The sequence below is a fragment of the Cervus elaphus genome, chromosome 18 (assembly GCF_910594005.1).
Source record: "Cervus elaphus chromosome 18, mCerEla1.1, whole genome shotgun sequence".
NCBI classification, from domain to species: domain Eukaryota; kingdom Metazoa; phylum Chordata; class Mammalia; order Artiodactyla; family Cervidae; genus Cervus; species Cervus elaphus.
In genome coordinates, this window is record NC_057832.1 from 93,164,803 (window position 1) to 93,183,785 (window position 18,983).

The window sequence follows — 18,983 nt, forward strand, 5'->3', positions numbered from 1 at the left end:
CCCACGGTCCCATGGCTCTTCTCCATACAAAATTGTGTATGGGAGGCCCCCTCCCATAATACAACAGGTGTCAACAAATTTGCCTCAGGTAAGGGGAGATGAGATTTCACAGCAGATGGAACTGGGTAAGGTAATAAATCAGGTGACTAGGTTAGTACAAGAAAGGGTGCCATTCCCCCTTGGGGAACAGATTCACGAATGTGAACCCGGGGATCAGGTGTGGTCAAGCACTGGAAACACGACTCCTTGGCCCCACAATGGAAGGGTCCATATACTGTTGTTCTAACCAGCCCGACTGCAGAGAAAGTTGCAGGTGTCACTCCCTGAATCCACCACATGAGGGTGGAGAGAGCATACCACGCAGACCTGGAGGACGCCGAGAGGACTGCACAGAGGGACCCCACTGATCCCCATGAAACCAAGATTATCTTAAAGAAGAAAAAGAGATGAAGCTCTACAATCAACTGCTGCTACAAGGACTTGCTGCTTTCATCCTGAGACTAACCATAGTTTCAGTAAAAAGAGAGACTTGTGCTATAATTAAAGTTGAAAGATGAATGTTGTGTATATATTCCTGACTTATCTGGCTATACATCAGCCACCCTAGATGACATGAAAGGTCAGGTAAAAGTTACGTCTGATGATAATCTTCCATTTTGGACTTCAGTCCTATCTTGGGTGAAGGGTGATTGGTGGAAAACTATATTTACCATTGTTATAGTTGCCTTGATAGGTCTGCTTTGTGGACCCTTTATTTTACAATGTATTATGAACTTTGTAACCCAAAGGTTGATGTCGTTCTCCCAAATTGGAGGTCGGAGAGTTAGGGTGCAATATATCCCTATGAATGATGCTCATACTATGAGTTAAGTGCATCAAGATGGGGGAATGAAGGAGGCTCCATCTTGAAAGCAGGACTCCATCTTGGGCCGGACTGTGGACTTTGAGCTCTATGCCCAGTATCTATGGAAACGACATACCAACTGGAAAACCAGGCCCCCTGGAAGGAAGAGCCCCAGGGCTCGTACCTAGACTCTCTGTTGCCTAAAAGAATACCCTAATTATCTGTGTAACCAAATAGAATCATACATCCTATTATGCTTGTTGGGTATGACCACAGGCCTATTGATAATTGTCCACTGTTAACTTCCTAGGCTTAAGGCATATGAATCACGGGTTAACTTTGATTGTATCTTTCTTTTCCTTTGTTCAGACTAGTTTCAGGGAATTTGGGGAGGTGGGTTTGGGCACGTACACTTAGGGGATATAATGTTTTCAGAAAACTTGGTCAGGGTCCTTGGCTAAAAGGAGACCCTGCCTTGGGCCTGCCGGTGTAATAAACTACTCCACTATCTGCATTGTCCTTCTGAGTGAGTTTGTTTCCCAGAATGCGTGGCTACAACACTACAAGTTGCTAGGTGGAATGCTGGGTGCTCAAGAACTGTCACTGATGTCATGGTGGTTGATAGTGTTTTGTGTTCTGTACCTTACAAATTTTCCACTTATTCTGGCAATCACAGACCTTCAAGTAGTCTAATCTGATACAAAGTTATAACATGTAGTGTTTCTCAACTAAAGATGGTTCAAAGTAATAGCAGGGACAAAAATCAAGTGTTAATTTCCCCCAAATTCCACCTCTTATCCTTGCTAAACTTCTCCTCCATTGGTTCCTATCTCCATATCTTACCTCTCCCATTTCACCCTTTCTTCCATTCTTCAAATTTCTCATTACCAAACTGACCTCTCTTTCCAGCTCCCAAACAGAAAAATTCCAAACCTATCCATCGCTGTTGTCCTTCTCTCTGTTCCTTTTCTTTATCTTTGTAATAAATGTAGTGTCTCCTTTTATTCCCCTGACATTCACCATCCTTACTTACACCTCCCATGTTTATTTTTATTGGTGGAAATGAACACTCCCATCCTCTTGCCACAGAAAAGAGAAAACACAGTTACTTCCCAGGCAAATTTAGACAGTGAGTGATATAACAGCCCTGGATACCTACCTGCCACACCTGCCCACTGTCCAAATGCCACTACCCGTATTCCTCTATGATCCACCATTTTCTCATAATCAATAAGTCGGATTTCCTGAAGAAATGATAAAAAATTTCTAAATCATCCAGTTTAATTTCAATGGGTAGAACACAATATGAGCAAGTGAATATTTCACATTTTTCCCTCTTATAAAATATATCTTGACTTGCTAACAGAAGTTACCATGAGGTGCACCATGAAATATTTAGAAAATGCTGGGTCATAAACCAAGGATAGGTTTGTGATCAGAAATGAAAGAATGCTGCTAGCAGGATGCTAATGTCCCTTGATGGCAGACAATAAAATAACAAAGGCATGATATCTTTCAACTTTTAGCCCAGCACCTTCAACCAATATTTCCATATAACGCCCCATTCATCCTCACATCCTTCCCTCTAGTGTCAAAAACAAGTCCTTCCTGAGACTAATCCCTGTGAGCTAGATCCCAACTTTTTTCTGTGTCTTCCAAGACCACTCTTGAACTTATTCTCATTCTTGCATTATCTGTCTTTACTGTGTTCCTTCCCCTCAGCCATTCTAAATATGCCCAAGTCTCCCTTCTACCTTAAAAATGACAACAAACCCCCCTCTCAAGTCCATACACACAAATCTATCTCATTCTCTCTCTTCCTCTTCTTCTCTCTCTTTCTGACTCTCTTAGTATCTCTTTCTCTCTGTTTTCTCTCTCCAGGCTTTCACAAGTAAACTTTATTTTAAAAATAACACAAGCTGCTTGTTTTTCACTTCCTCATTTTCACTAAAATCATATCCTTCCCCTTCCCTTGAGAATCTTCCCTTTCTCTTGGAAATCTCCTATTAATTCATGCTTAAAAGCTACTAACACATTGTAATTATAGAATGTCTTAAACAATCTATTTATTTCTCAAAGATAATATAATTTTTACCATGTCTATGTATTCAAGAATATTTAATATTCATCCAAGTAATTTGTTACAAAAATGTTGCCCAAAAGCAGCCCTGCTGGGTCTGTTTTTATTAATTTTCTGGAAATGAACAAAAGTTCATACAACAACAACAAAAAGTTTCTGAAATACTTTTTGAGGAGTTTATCTGCTTAAGGTGAAACATTCTTCTTATTATTTTCATTAATTAGTTTTTAATTTGTTCTTTTGAAACACTGCAAATTAACTGTTGTCTCTGTTTAGTGAATTTGAAAATAGTTAAGAACGTATTCTGGATGCCTATATAAAATACATTTTCCTCTACTGCTTTTACTGTTCATGAAATTCTCCTGTCCTCTGCCTACTATCAAATGCTAGTCTAGTTTCCAACAGTCTAATATCTTTACTCCAGGACTTAGACCTTGGACTTCTACATCCACACTTACTCCTTACCCTCTTCTAATCTTAGTCAGTTCAGTCGCTTAGTCGTGTCCGACTCTTTGCGACCCCATGAATCACAGCACGTCAGGCCTCCCTGTCCATCACAAGCTCCTGGAGCTTACTCAAACTCATGCCCATCAAGTCAGTGATGCCATCCAGCCATTTCATCCTCTGTCATCCACTTCTCCTCCTGCCCCCAATCCCTCCCAGCACCAGTGTCTTTTCCAATGAGTCAACTCTTCACATGAGGTGGCCAAAGTATTGGAGTTTCAGCTTCAGCATCAGTCCGTCCAGGACTGATCTCCTTTAAGACGGACTGGTTGGATCTCCTTGCAGTCCAAGGCACTCTCAAGAGTCTTCTCCAACACCACAGTTCAAAAGCATCAATTTTTTCGGCGCTCAGCTTTCTTCACAGTCCAATTCTCACATCCATACATGACCACTGGAAAAACCATAGCCTTGACCAGACGGACCTTTGTTGGCAAAGTAATGTCTCTGCTTTTCAATATGCTATCTAGGTTGGTCATAACTTTCCTTCCAAGGAGTAAGCGTCTTTTAATTTCATGGCTGCAGTCACCATCCGCAGTGATTTTGGAACCCAATAAAATAAAGTCTGACACTGTTTCCACTGTCTCCCCATCTATTTCCCATTTGGTGATGGGACCAGATGCCTTTATATACCTTCTAGTCTCTAACAACTGTGTATCAGGAGGAGCTGGCTTCCTGAACTACAGATTCACATTCAATGGCCCACTCAGCTTCTCCCCTTCAATGTCTAATGGACAAATTAAACTCAACAGGTCCTAAACCCAACTCTCGATCCTTCCATACAAGCCCATTCCTCTGGCAGTGGCATCATCTCAATCTAAGGCAACTCCTTTAAGTTACTGAAACCAAACTCTTAGAGTTAGCTCTGACTCCTCTCTTTCTCTCATAGTCCACACTCACTTCATCAGTGACTCCTGTGGCCTCAGACCTCTAAAATATACATAGGACTGGTCCATGTGTCACAACCTCTGTTCTGCCACCTTCATGCAAGCCACCATCATTGGCAGCCTAGCATCTGGACTAGTCTAGACTAACAGTCTTATTAATTTTGTTCTCCTCCTCTCACTTCCAACTATTATTCACACAGCAGGCAGAAAAAGCATCTTAGAACACGATTTTCTCTAATCCTCCATTCAAAAAGACTGTCAGGGCTTTGTATTACTATTCTCCTAGCTTAGCAGACTTTGGCCAGATGGATATGGCTTGATCCTTCATCTCCAACTTAGCGATGAGGCTCTCTCCAGCCATCCTATTTAAACTAGCATTGTCACCTCCCCCAGTGCCCAGCACTCCTTTTTTTCTACTGTATCATATCTACCTCCATTACGTATATCACCAAGCAATGTATGAGGTGTCATTTATTTATCATCTGTCTCCTTCCACTCAAATATAAGCTCTGTTCATTGCAGTAATCAGTGTCAGACACGGTGTAGGCACTTGGTAAATACTTGCTGAGTGAATACTCTGTAATTTAAATAGATGCTAGTTTTTTCACAGCATTAATAATCTCAAAAAAAGTTTTTTCCCTTATGAATATGTAAAAATAAATGTAAAAATAGTCTCCAGTCCAGTTCTGGTACTACAGAGCAACCTCAGTCAATTTGCTTCACCTCTCTGGGCTCCATCTGAAAAATTAAGGTGGTGGGTTGTATGATCCCTAAGGTTCTTTTCAGCTCTAAAATTCTACTCGCTAATATTTGACCAACTAACCTTATAAATTAATCATCATTTGGGACAAGTGTTTCTATCATTCTTTCCATTTTAGAATACAAAAGGAATGAAATATGTTTGATTCTTCTTGTTATGAACCTGCCCTGCAGAGGAGCCCTAACAGCCGCTGAATTATACAAGCACTATCTTACAGATCATCTTTCCTGTTAAGGTGAATAACATGATGCATTTCCTAGATGCGAAAACTAAAACTCTGCTTGACAGTTAAAAGCAAAAAAAAAAAAAAAGTTTTGGGATTAACGTTTATGAATATTGGCCATTAAATACCTGTTTTAGGATCTCATCCAGCAAACCCATATTGGCCTCCTGAGCCTTTATTGTGTGGGAGAAGAATGCATAAGTCTTCTTGGGCATTAATTTTTCCTCTGGTGGTCTTTTAACTCCCAAAATTAGACAAGCTTCAGAAATATCCTCCTGGAGAATGCCACCAGCTTTGACATATTCCTGGGAATGCAAATTTGATTGAAAGTTAGTCCCCTGATTTGTTGTATTCATATTTTCTTTACTAAATAAATTTAGCAGTTAAAGGCACAAACTTTTGCAAGAATAAAACATAAGGAACAAATAATGGAAAAACTACTTCTAAAATTCTTACTTGCTGACTAAAGATGAATTTAACATGTTTGACTTTGGCAGCAAAAACAAAATTCAGAAAATTCAGCACATAATTTTACTTGAGAACAGTTAATAGCCACTAGCACACTAGAACACGTGATTTAAATATACTTGTAAAATATAGTTTTTTCAACAATGCTGTGAAACATGAAATGCTAAATAGTAGTTTATTGTTGTTATTGTTGTTTAGTTGCTAAGTTCTGTCTGACTCTTTGCAATCCCACAGACAGGAGCCTGGCAGGCTCTTCTGTCTGCAGAATTTCCTAGGCAAGCATACTGGAGCGGGTTGCCATTTTCTTCTCCAGGGGATCCTCTTGATCCAGGGATTGAACCCGTGTCTCCTGCATTGGCAGGTGGATTCTTTACCACTGAGCCACCAGGGAAGCCCGGTAATTTATTACTTGAGTATATTTTTAAAAGAAAGACATAAATCTGCAACATTTTCTTTTCTTTCTTTTTTTGGGGAGTGGGGTTCAATTCGTATTTACTATTGTCCTACTCTGTACAGTTGATTGTAATAGAGATGAGACAAAACCCAAAGAAAGACAGACAAGGTTCCTCCTGTAAAGGGGCTCACAAAATACTGTAGAAAGAATCAGAGGCACAATGTATTAGGTTGAATTCAAAAGAATAGTATGATTATTCTTACTTAATATGAATAATCATTACTTAATGATAATTAGTATGGTTATTAATAACCTAAATGATATATTAATTTAACAGATATTAAGATAACTCCCAGGAGAGATGATCATGGAAATATAGAAATTTAAATTAATCTAAAAGGCTGAGTAGGATTTGGAGGAACAGAGAGAGGAAATACAAGGTGGTAATACCAGTAAGAGGCATTGAAGAAACACATACAAATATGGAGATGGGAAAGTAAGGAGATGTTTAGGGCATAATAAGTGAATCAGTTTAGAAAAGTAGAGTCAATATTATCATGGTGAATATGAGTTTTATTGAATAAAAATTATAATCATTGGTATTTATTAATAAATTACTATATGCTTTGCTAAGCTCTTTGGGTGAATTATTTAATTCCTAAAACTCCCATGAGGTAGATGCTATTATTATCCCCATTTTATCAATGGGAAACCCGAGTCTTACACATTAAACTGAGATTTCATAACTAGTACATAGAGGCAACAAAGAATTATTTCAGATTTTTAAGTAAAGGGGTAGCATGATCCAGGCAGAATTTTTAAAGCATCAGAGGTGGCAGTTAAATAAAATGAAGATAAATCTAGTTAGGAATCTACTTGAAAGAAAGCATAAATCTAGAGGAGAGACAGTAAAAGTAATAAACATGGTCATGTCTGGTTTTTCTGAAAACAATCTGCCCATTTATAGTAGACTGGTTAAATACATCATGATAAATCAGACAGCAATAATAACAGAGTAATTACTACATAGACATTAAACAGAATGAAGCTGATTTCTATGAACTGACATGGACAGATTTCCAGGATATGCCTTCAGTTCAGTTCAGTTCAGTCACTCAGTCATGTCTAATTCTCTGTGAGCCCATGGACTACAGCACACCAGGTTTCGCTGTCCATCACCATCTCCCAGAGTTTGCTCAAACTCCATCCATTGAGTCAGTGATGCCATCAAACCACCTCATCCTCTGTCGTTTCCTTCTCCTTTTGCCTTCAATCTTTCCCAGCATCAGGGGATATGCCAAAGAACAAAGCAAGGTGTGAAAGAGTATATACAGTATACGAGGTTCTGTATAAGATTGAAAGGAAAGTAAGAAAACACATACACACATTTTTGTAAGAAGAAACAGGAATGATAGATCAGAAACTAATGAAAACAGTAACCTACAAGGTAGATAGGAATGGGACGTGGGGGATTAAGATAAGAGCAAGACTTCTCTGTGTTGGATCTTTTTATAAGGTTTTAATCTTCAAAGGGGCTTCCCTTGTGGCTCAGCTGGTAAAGAACCCCCCTGAAATGTGGAAGACCTAGATTCGATCCCTGAGTTGGGAAGATCCCCTGGAGAAGGGAAAGGCTACCCACTCCAGTACTCTGGCCTAGAGGATTCCATGGACTGTATAGCCCATGGGGTCGCAAAGAGTCGGACACGACTGAGCGACTTTCATTTTCACTATGTGGCTCAGCACTAAAGAATTCACCTGCAGTGCAGGAGATGTGAGTTCAGTCCCTGGGTGGGGAAGATCCCCTGGAGGAGGAAATGGACACCCAATCTAGTATTCTTGCCTGGAAATCCCATAGACAGAGGAGCTAGAGGGCTACAGTCCATGGGCTCACAAAGAGTCAGACACGATTTAACGACTGAAAAACAGCAACAAAATCTTTAAAGCTTATAAATATTTAACTTATTTTAAAAATAAATCAAAAAGAATTTAAAAGCAAATGTTAAAATTTAATAGAAACAAAAACAAATAAATCCAACTGGATAGCACATTGACATGTAACCACATAGAAAAACTAGTTCAGATATGTTTTGAACACAGCACTCTGAATATTCTTTGTGAGATGCATTCTAAAGGCAAAAAAACATTCTTCTAAGAAATATTAAATTCCATTCAGTATTTTCTTACTGAGGACAGAGGATGAGATGGTTGGATGGCATCACCGACTCAATGGACATGAATTTGAGTTGGTGATGGACAGGGAAGCCTTGCGTGCTGCAGTCCACGGGGTCGCAAAGAGTCGGCTATGACTGGACTGAACTGAACTGAATATTATATTCGTTTCAGGTATATACCAAAATTAGTTTCGGGTGTAAACATTATATTAGTTTCAGGTGTATACCAAAATTAGTTTCAGGTGTATACATTGCAAAAGGATCACCAAAATAAGCCTAGTTAACAGTAAACCTAGTACTGTTCTAGATTAAAAGAACTAAAGATACATAATAATAAATTCAATGAACCTTATTTAAACCTTGCTTAAAATAAAAATCATAAAAAACATTTGGGACAGTGGGGAATTTGAAATGGGTATGTGTGGTGATCCTGTGGAATTATCAATTTCTTAGGTGTGAAAATGAAACGACAGTTATGGCTATGTAGGAAGACGACTTATTCCTAGGAAATACATACTGAAGCATTTAGAGATAAAGTGTCATTGTCTGCAGCATATTTTCAAATGGCTCACAAAAGAAAAACCACGTGCGTGTCTCTAAAGTCAAAATAAAAGTTAAATCTGTGTCATAAGATTATGGTGAAGAATGAAGAGAATGATGAATGTGAGGTGACTGGCAAGGTTAGGACTCATGAACAAACTCTACAAAGTAAAGCATTTCCTGGAAACATCCTAGAACCAGGGTCGCACATGAAAGAATGATGGGAAGGATGTCATCCCTAAACTGGAGAAAGCATGGAATGAGGTGAAAACAATACTTATCGGCTAAATTCTGGGCTCAAGAAAGTAGGAGACTAGAAGTCTCCTAACTATATAATCTCACTACAACCGAAGTAAAGAAATACTGTTGTGTGGTCCTTAAGTGACACTAGCAAACGTTTTGAGCTTCCCTAGTGGCTCAGACGGTAAAGAATCCGCCTGCAATATGGGAGACCTGGGTTTGACCCCTGCGTTGGGAAGATCCCCTGGAGGAGGGCACGGCAACCCACTCCAGTATTCTTGCCTGGAGAATGGACAGAGGAGCCTGACGGGTCGCAGAGTTGGACACAACTGAGCGAATAAGCACAGCACAGCCCAGCTAACATGTTACGTTCACTCAGATGCTCTGTAATTTTCATACATAGAGGCATTTCACTTTCACATATCTTTACAAATTAGAAATATTACCTTATCATGAATGGCTCGCCGATTGGAAGGCTGTATTAAGACCTTGTATCCCAGGTTGGTGATCCCTTTGACGTGCCGGGGAGCGAGAGGAGCCCGCCTTTCCCAGGCATTCACATCCTCCCGCCTCAAGGCCATCACCGCCTTGTGGTGAAGCCCTCTGGAGAGGCCGGGGCTCAGCCTGCCCAGTTTGGTTCTGGACACCCGCAGCATCGTGAAACCTGGTGACTGTAGAGACACTGTGAGAGCTGGACGATGAAAGGCAGGGGCACTCACAGGTCAGCTCTGGTCTCCTGAGAAATCTGCTGTAAAATCCAACCAGCCCAGGTGGTGACAGATTCAAGGTGCAGAAGGGAGAGGGGAAACCTGGATGACATTACAGTGCTCCTTTACCCAACCAAAACTGAACTTTCACAAACAAAGGTAAATCCAAAATTAAAAAAACAAAAAGTTCCAAGCACTGACAGGATGCTAATCAATATTCTCTATGTCAAAATCATCTTTTTAAAATATATGTTTTATCAAACCATACATTCAGCACAAAGGATTTAAGCAAGTAAATCTATAATAAAATATAGGAAGATCATTTATACCAATTTTAATGATGAAAATTTTAGAATCCTTTCATAATGTACAAGATCCTTGACAATCTAGCTCCAACCTCCTTCCAGTTTAATCTCTGATCATTTCCTAAACTAGTTCGACTCAGTGTGTTTTACAGCCTGTTGTCGGTCACTGAACTGCTTTTTACTGGTCCAGGATGATATATGTACAGAAATAGAAAGTAGGCACTTAGAAATCTTTATATGACAGGGTCATTTTTTCTAGTAATTCATTGGTACTGAATTTTATAAAAGCATTGGTTCTGGCAGACTGGAAACTTAAGAAAACAAAACAAACATGTTTTTCACCACAGCTGTTAGAAGCTGGAAAGCATACCCCTAAACCCCTGCCCCACCTGACACCCCTCAGCCTCATTTTGCTGACCCTGTTGTTGCTTTTCGTCTTTCCAACCTGTCCTCTACCCTACCACCCCTCCCTGCTATTACATTAAACCCAGACCTGTCTTAATCAGTTCTCTAACTGCTGTCCCAGATTATATAACTCTATTCATTTGTTCAATTAAGAAATATTTACAAGAGGCTTACTATGTGTCAGCACAGAGTAAACTGTACAAAAAATTTTTAAGCATAAATACTAAACAGTTTTCAAATGGGAACATAAACTTAGTAGTCAGAGGTTATTTCAGATCATTTGGATGCTAAACCTTGCTTTTCTATGTTTAAGGTTGGCATCAAAATATAGATACTAAATGATCTTACATCTTCCAGAAATTCCCTAGCATATAGAAAAATTCTTATGGAACACATTTCTGTTACATCAGACTGCAATCTCTAAATCAGACCCACCTTAAAGAGAGGGAAGCTTTGTTGAAACAATGGAACATACAAGTACATTTCCTATAGGCGAACTACTTATCACCCTAGATAGAAAATTTATTGGATAACTCACAACACAGAGTAAAAGAATAAAGCAAACAGCAAGAAGTCCAGCTAAGAAGGCTTTAGAAGAAGGGCAGGGAGAGAAAACACAGCACACAGCAAGTAAACAGTCTGATCATGAGGAGTTCAGGCTAACTTTTACTCAGGCCAAATACATTTCAGTAAGACTAGTTCTTACAAATGCATTTCAGTAAGTACATCGACATTTCAGTAAGACTGTTACCTACTCTATCTAAGGCTTTGGTTTATATATATAGCTTTGTTTTTAAACAGACTATGTTAAGTCCAAGCCCATAACATTTATTCTCCCTCCAGCCAAAGGAAAATCTGCAACATCTCATAGAACTTGCACCCACATGTTTACGAATGAAATCAGTTTCAAAGACAAATGATTCTTCTCAACATACTGACAAGCCCACAAACGGTCGCATCTTCCCAGCAGGGGTTCTATCTCCCATACCATGGGTGACCAAGTGACCCTAATCTTCTATACTTAGTAGCAGTTCTTGGCATAAAGATTCAGAAACCTAGCCAAGTAATTCAAGTCTCTCTCCTCAGCCCAAGTTTGATTTATAACCACAGCTTCCCCTTTCTCAGAAACACTCTTCTGCCTTCTCCTCTTCCCTTTGTTTGGAGTCGGGGGAGTGGTGTGGGAGGAGACACAGACACATACACTCACGTAATACACACACGTGTTTGCAGAGGCAGACTTTCCTGGGGAAGAGGAAACGAAAGTAGCAGAGGCTGACCTTCTCTGTTTTATTTAGGAAACTACTTTCACTTTTTGTAGGGAATTCTTGAATCCCAATTCCCAACACTTTGTTTTTAAAGAAATAGGACAATAGTTATCACTGATTTAACTTTATATGTCAAGCACTACACTGAGCACTTTATATACAGTATTTCATTTCCTCCTTGTGGCAATCTAATTAAGCAGGTACTATTATTCTCATCATTTTACAGATGAAGCAACTAAAGTGAAATCCGACTAGCATGGTTGTTTTTAAGCCAGAGACGAATCCCTAGGTTAACAGTTAATGCTAGGGATTCTTCTTCGCCAAAGCCTGCAAATCCATGCCTCTTATATCCAATGCATGTTACTACTGCCAGCTCAATTCAGAAAGAAATCAGATCCATATGGTATCGACTGTATGACCAGTTCTCCCACAGCATGGGGTGCCTCCATCAACCCTTTCCTACATGCCACCAAAACTCCATCCTGAGTCCTGGCCAAGGTAAATTTTAAGTTTCTGGATGCTTAGTAAGGGGATGATTATAGAGAATCTGATTATATCAGTAACTGCTTGAGCCTTGAGTCTTGGTCTCAAGTATAGAACTTTCTGGGACCACCATTCATTTCATTCTCAGGTCATCAAGAAATATGTAACAGTGAGAATTTCTGAATTGCTCCAAGATAGAGTATGCACAGAGTCGGACATAATTGAGCAACTGAACTGAACTGAGGGTATTATGACTCATTAGAAAAGACCCTGATGCTGGGAAAGATTGAAGGCAGGAGGAGAAGGGGACAACAGAGGATGAGATGGTTGGATGGCATCACTGACTCTATGGACATGAGTTTGAGCAAACTCCGGGAGATAGTGAAGGACAGGGAAGCCAGGCATGCTGCAGTCCATGGGGTTGCAAAGAGTCGGACAAGACTGAGCAACTCAACAATAAAGTACAAAACAGAGTTAGGCTTGGCCCCTTCTAATTTCTGTTGCTTTCACTGGGACATGTAAAAAGGATTACACATTCTTTATTAAAGAAAATTTAAGGCCATATCATCTATCTCTAGCCCCCAAATCAGAAATGTGCTCTTTGTCCATATATTTTAGATCTTTGAAATAATTCCACTAGAATACAATCCAGTGACTCTCTAAAACCACCAAATCACAGGGGGCGATTTCTCAATGTCAAGTTGTTTGCATACAATCAGGCATACATTTTGGTTAAATTTAGAGTGACTAAGGATGGAGTAGCCTTCAGTTGACTAAAATAAATAAAGGGTGAGAAATGCAAATGATTTATACCCTCACTTCCAGTTTATTCAAAACATGCAAGTGTATTTAAAAAGCCACAATGGGACTTCCCTGGTGGTTCATTGGCTAAGACTCCAAGCTCCCAAGGCAGGGGGCCCAGGTCTAATCCCTGGTCAGGGAACTAGACCCCACATGCCACAACTAAAGATCCCACAAGCCGCAAAGAAGATGGAAGATCCTGTGTGCTGCAACTAAGACCTGGCACAGCCAAATATATAAATATATTTTTAAAACTAAAAATAAATAAATAAAAGCCATAGTTTCCCAGGAAGCCCTGATACAATAAAGGCAAGCAACTGCATGACCATGGGTCTTCGCCCACGCTACATATTTGGCATCCAGACCATAATGACCCTGAAGAGGTTCATAAGAGTTCCAAATGAACAGAACACCTAGTGATAGCCTAGAACTCCTCCAAGTACCTCCCAACCCCAAGGCTTGCTAGAATGAGGCATGAACATGAGGCTTGAACAACACTGTCCTCCATACTTCTATTTCCTGTTGCATAGATATATTCTTTTAATGTTAAACTGGTTACAAAATGAAAGTGAAAGTGAAGTCTCTCAGTTGTGTCCAACTCTTTGGAACCCCATGGACTATAGCCTACCAGGCTCCTCCATCCATCCATGGGATTTTCCAGGCAAGAGTACTGGAGTAGGTTGCCATTTCCTTCTCCAGGGGGATCTTCCCGACCCAGGGATCGAACCCGGGTCTCCCACATTGTAGGCAGATGCTCTTACCATCTAAGCCACCAGGGAAGTCCGGTTACAAAACAGTTAACTAGAAGTAAAAACAAGTAGACTTGGAGGGGGAGGCGTATCTGTTAGTGTTAATTAACTGATCTAAAATTATCATGTGTTCTCAAGTCCATCAACTATTCAAAGTCATCCAAAGATAATACGACCTGCCAGTCTCCTGGTCTCTAGCCCACAAATGTAGCTTCACTGAGATGGAATGCAAAGTTAGTTCTGAATTGGATCCACAATGTTTATTTGTTTATGTCTTTGTTAAACTCTATAAATTCTTTGAAGAAATGACTTGTTTTCCTCATCTCTATATTTCCAGTGACTTCCCTACAGGAGAATTTAAATGTTTGGCGACAGAATGAATAAATAAATGAGCAGATTTAAATGAATGTCATAAAGACCAGTGAAGCAAACAAAATAGACTCATGAATAAGAACAGGGATTCATATTTGCCACTGGCCCAACAAGGCTCACAAAAGAGCTAATCTCTTGCCAAGATCTCATAGACCAATGAATATTATGAAATACAAATAAAAATGGTATTAAAATCCAGATCTGGTTGCTGAGACATAGAACTAGACATGGGACTCCTTCCTTGACTTCAATTTCATAATTCAGGCTGGAATATAAAGATAACATCCTTTTCAGCTTTAATATGCTGATTCTATTAAATATAGTATATAGAGGATGAGGTGGTTAGATGGCATCACTGATTCAGTGGACATGAATTTGAGCAAACTCCCAGAGACAGTGAAGGACGGTTCATGGGATCGCAAAGAATCGGACACGACTTAGCAGCTGAACAACAACATTAAGCATAGTAGTGACTGGACACTGTGGATTACAAAGGCATTCAAATTTTAGAACATAAATAGGCACTCTGACTCATGAAGATCCAGCCAAAGTACACAAACAGGGAAACAAAATACCAAAAGCACTATAGAGAAAGACAGGATATTCACCTAAGTTACCTGCATTAACTGCAGTGACCATGAGCCAAAAATAGGAGGGGGATACCTCACAAAAAATTCTGACTACTCTCCTCCATAAATGGCCTGGGTTCCTCTGCTTCCCACTTACTCAAAGACCTTGGTGAGTAACTTAATCTGTCTGTACTTCACCTGCAAAATGGGATATATACCTACCTCACAGGGTTATTGAGAAGTTTATTTGCACTGAGGCATAAAGTGCTGAGCACTGCCTTACATGTCATTAAACACTCAGTAAATGTTTAAGCAAATGGCTGCAAGGCTGCCCTCTCCTCAGAGGTAAACACAGCCATCCATCACCCCTGACAGTTGAACATCACTTTCCCTTCCTCTGGGTCACACTGTGGGGAGGCCTTCACAATGACTCCATGTTCATCCCTCCCTCTTCTTACTTTTTTAGAAAAAAAAAAAAAAAAGCCCAGTAAGCCTTCTCGTTACCTTTACCCTTCAGGCATGAGGGTTCAAGATAATAAGTTAACACTTTAATACTATATTTCATCAAATTTACTTTTTTTTTCTTCACATTTTAGCATCCTTGAAAGGAGGATGCATCTTATAATTGACTGTATCTTAATTCTATGAATATGGTAATAACATTGTTGGTTACTTTCCATTCCAGATATACAGCATTTCTGTGATTCCACAAATTCCATAGAAATTTCTGTGGCCTCACCACAGAAACTTGTCACTGTTTGTAGTGTTATCTCTGTGAGAAAATTAATAAAAGAATATTTGGAAAAAATGAAAAGTTTGCGTCAAATGGGATTGGTTACCCACCAAAGATCATTTCCAAAATCCTGCTAATGCTTAGAGGACTGGTTAGTTATGGGATAAATTTTCAATGACAAATAAATCAGAGTTCTGATGATGCTGTCACCAATAACAAGCAAGGCTGATAACAAATAGGATTTTCTGGAGAGTGGGAAAGTCATTTGGGGACACTGACTTAAACCTTTGTCCTCCTAGCTCATTTTGCAGAAGGGCCACCAGGTTACAGTTAGAATGTCCTGTGGCCCATAGGTTCACTCCTCTTTATAGCAGAAAAGGGGGAGCGAGAGAGGGAGCAGTTGCCAACACACATACACATATAGAAGCCGTCCACACCAAGTGTCATGGCTGGTTTTTGTTTGTTTGTTTGTTTGTTTAATATAGAGTTATGCCACTGCTGCTCAGTCGTGTCCAACTCTGTGCGACCCCAGAGAGGGCAGCCCACCAGGCTCCTCTGTCCCTGGGATTTTCCTGGCAAGAACACTGGAGTGGGTTGCCATTTCCTTCTCCGAATATAGAGTATATGAAAGCCATATGTCAAAGTGGAGGACAGTTCACTCCTGTGCACAACTAGGTCGCCCTAATCAGTTACATTTTCACAGCCGAATAGCAACATCAAAAAATGCTTGTCTTCGTTCCAGTTACTAAACACATTCTTTCCCTCTCTCCACGCAACAACCCACTTCCACTCTCCTAAAATCAGTACCTGGAAAGCATATTTCTTCCAGAAGTAGCCAGGGCATTTAGCCCCATTGAGTTAAACAGGGTATTTCACTGCTTCTAACCGCGCCCGCTCCGCGGGTGAACTGTCCCACTGGCCCGCAGAGCGCCTGCGAGGTCTCAGAAATTCAGGAGACGCTGATATCCAAACATTCAACTTCCGCACTCTTCCCGTCAGAGGATGGAGGGGGACGGCCTCCATCTCAGAGAAAGGTCAGGTCCACATGGGCAGTGTGAATAAGTCTGTGATCCGAATTTGTTTAAGCAGGCTAGGGGCTTAAAAGGTCAACCAGTAACTGCGCCGAAAGAAAGCTTGGGGGTGCGAGCGTGCTGGGCCGGAGGGGCGGTGCCCGCCGCCATCTGCCTTCCACCCTCCCGCAGCCGCCTGTCTAAATAAGCACGCAGTCCAAGAATTAACAGAGGCTTTGTTCTACAACTTCAATACCAATTCTTTACTCCCCAGCAACCGCCCCCCACCTCAGCCCTGGCCAAAAAAGAAATCTATATTGCCATCCCTTCTCCCGCCTATACAGAAATTCCGGGGCTGCGCCCACTGCCCCCGACTTCCCACCCCTCGTCCGCAGGGAAACGCTTGGAGGGAGGCCTGGAGAAGAGAACGCTCTTCACGCTCTTCCCCATTCTTGTCCCGGCAACGGCCGGCGTCCGCGGAGCTCCCGGGTCCCCAGCGCCGCAGGGAGGAGTAGGCAGAAACTCGCCCGCACCTCCGGGCGGATAGGCAGAGCCCCGCCAGCGGTCTCAGGCTCATCTCACAGGCTGAGCCCACTGCCCATCAGCTCAGCTCCTCCTGGCACCCACCCCACCCCACCACCCCCTCACCTCGTCCGGTCCCCGCCGCCTTTGAGCTCCGGGACCCGGGGAGGGGAGGCTCCAAATTCCCAGCCGAAATTGGGATGCAGGCGTTGAGGAGGAGGTGTTTGCTCAACTTAGGACGTCATGACTCCTCCTCCGCAGCCAATCAGCGCCCGCCCTGAGGGAACAACCTTCTTCTCCGCCAATCGGCGGCGCTGCCAGGTACTAGGTCATGCCCTGCCCCGGCTCCACCCCGAAAATCTTTCTGCCTTTTTAGATCTCTGACCTACGTCCGTAGCCGGGGACCTCACGTCCTTCCAGGACGGTTATTGACCAAGTTTGTAACTGCCCGCAGCAGGAGACAGGCGGAGACGGTGAAGGGAATAGTCCGAATGTTACATGTTCAACAGATGGATGTATGTCCTGGGGAAAAAAAAAATAAAGTTTCAAACTCGTTTAGCAGTATGCACTTCTGAAAACATTTTCACAGCCTCACAACAAAACTGTGAAGCCTGATGACCGTTCTTAGAGCAGTTTTAGAGTCCAGCAAACGGAGACTGAGAAATTAAGTGTCGTGTGTCCACATCCAGTGAATATTAATTTTCATCAATGACTTTAATAATTTCACTATTGAACTTTATTCTTATAAATAGTGTGTAGGCCCAGAGGTTTTTTGCTCAAATCAATGAGATGATCAGAGTTGCATGCTTAAGGGAATATGGTCTAGGTAGTGTATAGAAGGGATTTGAGTAAAAGTGATAGTAAAAACTTTAAAAGGACAGAGTCAACACCACGGGTAAGGATGACAGGTTAGAGGAAGAACTGAAGCAAATTTGGTGTCTCAAGCTTGGCTAAGTGGTGATTAGGAACCCGGTGATACTGAGAACAGTGCAGAGAAACATAGCAAGAAGGGAAAGCTTTAGAGGAATGATTAGGAATATGATCTTGGCTATGTAAAGCTAAAGATACAGAGGGAAAACTCAACTTCTAGAGAGGGCTCTAATTTTCTTTGTAATTGGAGATATGAGTGGAATTTATAAAAATGTTCTAGGTTCAATATTGTTGACATGAGAGTTGTTTCTCTTGTTGCAAGCATGGGCCCTAGGGCTCTCAGACTTCAGTAAAGGCACTAGGGCTCAGTAGCTATGGTTCCCGGACTCTGGAGCACAGGTTCAATAGCTGTAGCACATGGCTTAATTGCTCTGTGGCATGTGGAATCTTCCTGTTAGGTAGTTAGAATAGGGAAAAGGAGTCCAGAATGGCGGTGGCTGAAAGACAAGGAACGGCGTGCCCTCACCCCTCGAGGATGGGTTTACCTGTTATTATCTAAATAAAATAGAGCTGTAACATGGAGCTGCAACACTGATCTGTCTAAGAGCTATAACACGGTCCGTTTGAGACCTGAGAGCTAAAACACGGTCTGTCCAAGACCCAAGAGCTGTGACACGCCGAGGCGGCTTTAATGTCCGTCACTCCAAATCTTTGTTGTGACGAGACAAAACCAAGGAGTATACACTCGCCTGGCATTCCCAGACTAGGGATCAAACCCACGTCTCCTACGTTGGCAGGCAGACTCTTTACCATTGAACCCCCAGGGAAGCCATAGTCAGGGCTTCTAAAGAACACTGGACTTTGTCATATATGCGTGGATCCTTAATATTCATTGGGTGTGGATATGCTATACTTAATCTTTCAGTCTCAGCTTGCTGAATTCTATAACTGTTCTAAGAACTGTCATCTGGCTTCACAGGCTTGTTATGAGGCTGTGAAATACTTCGGAAAGTGCATATCACTAAACAGATGTGATATGAGCTCAAACCTTTTTTCCAGGAGATACACACGCCTGTGTAGTGTG

At 41.3% G+C, this 18,983-nt stretch overlaps 1 protein-coding gene across 3 annotated transcripts in view; it reads right to left on the bottom strand.

The window, feature by feature from the left end:
* The window catches only part of AASS (aminoadipate-semialdehyde synthase), a 72,634-nt gene extending 55,379 nt beyond the window's left edge, over positions 1-17,255 (bottom strand). Inside the window, exons 1-4 of one of the 3 annotated variants that reach the window (XM_043871965.1) lie at positions 17,156-17,255; positions 9,555-9,779; positions 5,424-5,600; positions 2,004-2,088 (exon numbers count right to left, since the gene is read on the bottom strand). In XM_043871965.1, the coding sequence (XP_043727900.1) occupies positions 2,004-2,088; positions 5,424-5,600; positions 9,555-9,764 (472 nt within the window). In that variant the 5' untranslated portion in view covers positions 9,765-9,779; positions 17,156-17,255. Of the gene's footprint in view, positions 1-2,003; positions 2,089-5,423; positions 5,601-9,554; positions 9,857-17,155 lie in introns of all 3 variants that reach the window. The other 2 variants (XM_043871964.1, XM_043871966.1) reach the window with 2 other exon arrangements.
* Between the last annotated feature and the right edge of the window lie 1,728 nt (positions 17,256-18,983).